The following is a 7,534-nucleotide window of genomic DNA, read 5'->3' as shown; positions in this document are numbered from 1 at the left end:
GTTCCATACGCACAAAAAGCATATTTCTCTCAAAGATTATTTGTCTCAAAATTTGTTTGTCAATTTTGTGCACACATTTGGTTAACATTCCTGTTAGTGAGTATTTCTCTTTTGCCAAGATAATCCGTCCATCTGACATATCAAGAAGCTGATTGAACAGCATGATCACTCTAAAATGTGCAGTTTTGTCAAACAACAAAATGCCACAGATGTCTCAAGTTTTGAGGCAGCGTGCAATTGACATGATGATTGCAGGAATGTCCACCAGAGCTGTTGCCAGATAATTTAATGTTAATTTCTCTACTATAAGCCGCCTCCAACGTCATTTTAGAGAATTTAGCAGTAGGTCCAACCAGCCTCACTACCACAGTTTGTTGATGTCAACGTTGTGAACAGAGTACCCCACGATGGCGGTGGTGTTATGGTATGGATAGGCATAAGCTACAGGAAATAAACACAATTGCATTTTATCGATTGCAATTTCAATGCAGAGAGATACCGTGACGAGATCCTGAGGCCCATTGTCCCGCTATTCATCCTCCTCCATCACCTCATGTTTTAGCATGATGATGGACCGCCTCATGTCGCAAAGATCTGTACACAAATCCCGGGAAGCTGAAGATGTCCCAGTTCTTCCATGGCCTGCGTACTCACCAGACATCTCTTTGAGCATGTTTGGGATGCTCTGGATCGACGTGTTCGTCAGCGTGTTCCAGTTCCCGCCAGTATCCAGCACCTTCACACAGCTATTGAAGAGGAGGTGGGACAACATTCTACAGTCCACAATCAACAGCCTGATCAACTCTATGTGAAGGAGATGTGTCGCGCTGCATGAGGCAAATGGTGGTCACACCAGATACTGACTGGTTTTCTGATAAACGCACATAACTTTTTTAAATATTTTTTTATATCTGTGACCAACAGATGCATATCTGTAATCCCAGTCATGTGAAATCCATAGATTAGGACCTAATGAATATATTTCAATTGACTGATTTCCTCATATGAACTGTAACTCAGTAAAATCTTTGAAAATTGTTGCGTTTATATTTTTTGTTAATCTAACCCGTCAATATGCATTGGCTGGATGTACAGTAAGTCATATCTCTCTAGCTTTCTCTTACAGTGAGATCCAAACGTATCGGGACAAATGTGTTGTAGTTTTGTCTCTGTACTCCAGCACGTTGGATTTGAAATAAGACAATGAATATGAGGTTAAAGTGCAGACTGTCAACTTTCATTTGGGTGAACCGTTAAGAAATTACAGGACTTTTTGATTCACTTTTATTGTAAATAACAATAGAATATGTTTCTAAACACTTCTAAATTAATGAGGATGCTACCATGATTATGGATAATCCTGAATGAATCATGAATAATGATGAGTTAGAAAGTTACAGACACACAAATATCATACCCCCTCCAACATGCTAACCTGCTCTGTTATTGTAATGGTGAGAGGTTAGCATGTCTTGGTGGTATGATATAAAATGCTAACCTCCCCTGTTATAGTAATGGTGAGAGGTTAGCATGTCCTTGGGGGTATGATATAACATGCTAATCTCCCCTGTTATTGTAATGGTGAGAGGTTAGCATGTCTTGGGGGTATGATATAAAATGCTAACCTCCCCTGTTATTATAATGGTGAGAGGTTAGCATGTCCTTGGGGGTATGATATAAAATGCTAACCTCCCCTGTTATTATAATGGTGAGAGGTTAGCATGTCCTTGGGGGTATGATATAAAATGCTAACCTCCCCTGTTATAGTAATGGTGAGAGGTTAGCATGTCCTTGGGGGTATGATATAAAATGCTAACCTCCCCTGTTATTGTAATGGTGAGAGGTTAGCATGTCTTGGGGGTATGATATGAAATGCTAACCTCCCCTGTTATTGTAATGGTGAGAAGTTAGCATGTCCTTGGGGGTATGATATAAAATGCTAACCTCCCCTGTTATTGTAATGGTGAGAGGTTAGCATGTCTTGGGGATATGATATAAAATACTAACCTCCCCTGTTATTGTAATGGTGAGAGGTTAGCATGTCTTGGAGGTATGACATAAAATACTAACCTCCCCTGTTATTATAATGGTGAGAGGTTAGCATGTCTTGGGGGTATGATATAAAATGCTAACCTCCCCTGTTATTGTAATGGTGAGAGGTTAGCATGTCTTGGGGGTATGATATAAAATGCTAACCTCCCCTGTTATTGTAATGGTGAGAGATTAGCATGCCTTGGGGATATGATATAAAATGCTAACCTCCCCTGTTATTATAATGGTGAGAGGTTAGCATGTCTTGGGGGTATGATATAAAATGCTAACCTCCCCTGTTATTGTAATGGTGAGAGGTTAGCATGTCTTGGGGGTATGATATAAAATGCTAACCTCCCCTGTTATTGTAATGGTGAGAGGTTAGCATGTCTTGGGGGTATGATATAAAATGCTAACCTCCCCTGTTATTGTAATGGTGAGAGGTTAGCATGTCTTGGGGATATGATATAAAATGCTAACCTCCCCTGTTATTGTAATGGTGAGAGGTTAGCATGTCTTGGGGATATGATATAAAATGCTAACCTCCCCTGTTATTGTAATGGTGAGAAGTTAGCATGTCTTGGGGGTATGATATAAAATGCTAACCTCACCTGTTATTGTAATGGTGAGAGGTTAGCATGTCTTGGGGGTATGATATAAAATGCTAACCTCACCTGTTATTGTAATGGTGAGAGGTTAGCATGTCCTTGGTGGTATGATATAAAATGCTAACCTCCCCTGTTATTGTAATGGTGAGAGGTTAGCATGTCTTGGGGGTATGATATAAAATGCTAACCTCCCCTGTTATTGTAATGGTGAGAGGTTAGCATGTCTTGGAGGTATGACATAAAATACGTATCATATGATATCTATCAGTTTGCAGCCTTACTGTTTCTGTCTGTCTGTCTGTCTGTCTGTCTGTCTGTCTGTCTGTCTGTCTGTCTGTCTGTCTGTCTGTCTGTCTGTCTGTCTGTCTGTTCCAGGTAGTGACAGGTTCTATATGAACATCGAGGATATGATTGGATACCGGCCTGCCATCTTCATCAAATGGTGCTGGATGCTGCTGACCCCAGGCATCTGTGCTGTGAGTTCAGAACACTGGATCGACCAATCAACCATCTTCAATTTTTTCATTCCCTGTGTTTAATAAATGTATTTTCTTCTTTTCCTCTCCTCTCCTCTCCTCTCCTCTCCTCTCCACTCCCCGCTCCTCTCCTCTCCTCTCCTCTCCTCTCCTCTCCTCTCCTCTCCTCTCCTCTCCTCTCCACTCCCCACTCCCCTCTCCTCTCCTCTCCTCTCCTCTCCTCTCCTCTCCTCTCCTCTCCTCTCCTCTCCTCTCCTCTCCTCTCCGCTCCGCTCCTCTCCTCTCCTCTCCTCTCCTCTCCTCTCCTCTCCGCTCCTCTCCTCTCCTCGTCCAGGGTATCTTCCTGTTCTTCCTGATTAAGTACAAGCCTCTGAAGTACAACAACGTGTATATCTACCCAGACTGGGGCTACGGTATAGGCTGGATGATGGCCCTGTCCTCCATGGTCTGCATTCCCCTTGGAATCATCATACAGCTGTGGAAAACACCCGGAACCTTCTCAGAGGTCTCTCTAACCCTACAACGAATGTTACTGATACACTATCAAGCAATCACGCAATCAACCTTCTCAGAGGTCACGCTGATAGTCACACTGACAGTCACACTGATAGTCACACTGATAGTCACACTGACAGTCACACTGACAGTCACACTGCTAGTCATGCTGATAGTCACATTGATAGTCACATTGATAGTCACGCTGATAGTCACACTGATAGTCACATTGATAGTCACGCTGATAGTCACACTGATAGTCACATTGATAGTCACATTGATAGTCACGCCGATAGTCACACTGATAGTCACATTGATAGTCACGCTGATAGTCACACTGATAGTCACACTGATAGTCACACTGCTAGTCACGCTGATAGTCACATTGACAGTCACACTGACAGTCACGCCGATAGTCACGCTGATAGTCACGCTGATAGTCACGCCGATAGTCACACTGATAGTCACACTGATAGTCACGCTGATAGTCACACTGATAGTCACATTGATAGTCACACTGATAGTCACATTGATAGTCACCCTGACAGTCACGCTGATAGTCACGCTGATAGTCACACTGATAGTCATGCTGATAGTCACACTGATAGTCACACTGATAGTCACACTGATAGTCACATTGATAGTCACACTGATAGTCACACTGATAGTCACACTGCTAGTCACATTGATAGTCACACTGACAGTCACGCTGATAGTCACGCTGATAGTCACGCTGATAGTCACGCCGATAGTCACACTGATAGTCACGCTGATAGTCACACTGATAGTCACATTGATAGTCACGCTGATAGTCACACTGATAGTCACATTGATAGTCACGCTGATAGTCACACTGATAGTCACACTGATAGTCACACTGATAGTCACGCTGATAGTCACACTGACAGTCACGCTGATAGTCACGCTGATAGTCACGCTGATAGTCACGCTGATAGTCACACCGATAGTCACACTGATAGTCACACTGATAGTCACGCTGATAGTCACACTGATAGTCACATTGATAGTCACGCTGATAGTCACACTGACAGTCACACTGATAGTCACATTGATAGTCACCCTGACAGTCACGCTGATAGTCACGCTGATAGTCACACTGATAGTCACACTGATAGTCACGCTGATAGTCATGCTGATAGTCAAACTGCTAATCATGCTGATAGTCACATTGATAGTCACACTGACAGTCACACTGCTAGTCACGCTGCTAGTCACGCTGACAGTTACATTGATAGTCACGCTGATAGTCACACTGATAGTCACGCTGATAGTCACACTGATAGTCACATTGATAGTCACACTGATAGTCAGGCTGATAGTCACGCTGATAGTCACATTGATAGTCACGCTGATAGTCACACTGATAGTCACACTGACAGTCACACTGATAGTCACACTGATAGTCACACTGCTAGTCATGCTGATAGTCACACTGATAGTCACACTGCTAGTCACGCTGATAGTCACATTGATAGTCACATTGATAGTCACACTGATAGTCACACTGATAGTCACACTGCTAGTCACACTGCTAGTCACGCTGATAGTCACATTGATAGTCGCTCTGATAGTCACACTGATAGTCACACTGATAGTCACACTGCTAGTCACGCTGATAGTCACATTGATAGTCACGCTGATAGTCACGCTGATAGTCACACTGATAGTCACGCTGATAGTCACACTGATAGTCACATTGATAGTCACGCTGATAGTCACGCTGATAGTCACGCTGATAGTCACGCTGATAGTCACATTGATAGTCACACTGATAGTCACACGGATAGTCACACTGATAGTCACACTGATAGTCACATTGATAGTCACGCTGATAGTCACGCTGACAGTCACACTGATAGTCACACTGATAGTCACGCTGATAGTCGCACTGATAGTCACGCTGATAGTCACACTGACAGTCACGCTGATAGTTACATTGATAGTCACGCTGATAGTCACGCTGATAGTCACATTGATAGTCACGCTGATAGTCACACTGATAGTCACACTGACAGTCACACTGATAGTCACACTGATAGTCACACTGCTAGTCATGCTGATAGTCACACTGATAGTCACACTGCTAGTCACGCTGATAGTCACATTGATAGTCACATTGATAGTCACACTGCTAGTCACATTGATAGTCACACTGCTAGTCACGCTGATAGTCGCTCTGATAGTCGCTCTGATAGTCACACTGATAGTCACACTGCTAGTCACGCTGATAGTCACATTGATAGTCACGCTGATAGTCACGCTGATAGTCACACTGATAGTCACGCTGATAGTCACACAGATAGTCACACTGATAGTCACGCTGATAGTCACGCTGATAGTCACGCTGATAGTCATGCTGACAGTCACACTGATAGTCACACTGATAGTCACGCTGATAGTCGCACTGATAGTCACGCTGATAGTCACACTGACAGTCACGCTGATAGTTACATTGATAGTCACGCTGATAGTCACGCTGATAGTCACGCTGATTGTCACGCTGATAGTCACATTGATAGTCACGCTGATAGTCACACTGATAGTCACACTGACAGTCACACTGATAGTCACACTGATAGTCACACTGCTAGTCATGCTGATAGTCACACTGATAGTCACACTGCTAGTCACGCTGATAGTCACATTGATAGTCACATTGATAGTCACACTGATAGTCACATTGATAGTCACACTGCTAGTCACGCTGATAGTCACTCTGATAGTCACACTGATAGTCACACTGATAGTCACACTGCTAGTCACGCTGATAGTCACATTGATAGTCACGCTGATAGTCACGCTGATAGTCACACTGATAGTCACGCTGATAGTCACACAGATAGTCACACTGATAGTCACGCTGATAGTCACGCTGATAGTCACGCTGATAGTCATACTGATAGTCATGCTGATAGTCATGCTGATAGTCATGCTGATAGTCACGCTGATAGTCACATTGATAGTCACGCTGATAGTCACGCTGATAGTCACGCTGATAGTCACATTGATAGTCACACGGATAGTCACACTGATAGTCACACTGATAGTCACATTGATAGTCACGCTGGTAGTCACACTGATAGTCACACTGATAGTCACGCTGACAGTCACACTGACAGTCACACTGATAGTCACGCTGATAGTCACACTGATAGTCACGCTGATAGTCACACTGACAGTCACGCTGATAGTTACATTGATAGTCACGCTGATAGTCACGCTGATTGTCACGCTGATAGTCACGCTGATAGTCACGCTGATAGTCACGCTGATAGTCACACTGATAGTCCATCCGTGGTCACGTTTTCTAAAAGTTCTCCAGTATTCACATTTCTACTCAATACAACACGTTGAATTCACACTTCACACTGTTGTATAGTAGAATACTGCATAGATTGACGGATTTGCTCATATCCAAAGGTCTACCTGTGATTTGGGTTGGAGGGATGGGAGGAAGGAAAATACATGCATGATGATGTGTATGTCATTGTGTCAGTCAGGGGGACAACACTGCATGAAACCTTCTCTACTCTTCAGTTAACACACACACACTCTCCCTCCCTTCCTCTCTCATAAACACACACACACACACACACACACACACACACACACACACACACACACACACACACACACACACACACACACACACACACACACACACACACACCACTCCGTCTCTCCCACAAACACACTGCTCCCAACTTTTAAAACGTGGTCCAACAGAATTTAAGGAGCACCAGAAATACATTTATTTTTGATATTGTTTAGGCTTCTGTTAGGCCTACATTCTGTATACTTCTGGCCCTTCTTTGGACACTGTGTTAACTAACATCCAGATGAGCTGCAATGCCATACAACTCTCCTTCTGTGGCCTCCAACTGCTCTTAAATGCAAGTAAAA

At 43.5% G+C, this 7,534-nt stretch overlaps 1 protein-coding gene across 1 annotated transcript; it reads right to left on the bottom strand.

The window, feature by feature from the left end:
- Positions 1-3,658: 3,658 nt before the first annotated feature.
- LOC120039590 (mucin-5AC-like) lies at positions 3,659-6,538 on the bottom strand. The gene has a single exon (XM_038985006.1). It carries the CDS (start codon positions 6,536-6,538, stop codon positions 3,659-3,661), a length of 2,880 nt encoding a protein of 959 aa, XP_038840934.1.
- Between the last annotated feature and the right edge of the window lie 996 nt (positions 6,539-7,534).

The sequence above is a fragment of the Salvelinus namaycush genome, unplaced genomic scaffold (genome assembly GCF_016432855.1).
Source record: "Salvelinus namaycush isolate Seneca unplaced genomic scaffold, SaNama_1.0 Scaffold2823, whole genome shotgun sequence".
Taxonomy (NCBI): domain Eukaryota; kingdom Metazoa; phylum Chordata; class Actinopteri; order Salmoniformes; family Salmonidae; genus Salvelinus; species Salvelinus namaycush.
Note: the sequence above shows the minus strand (reverse complement) of the source record. Positions and strands in the feature narration are given on the sequence as shown.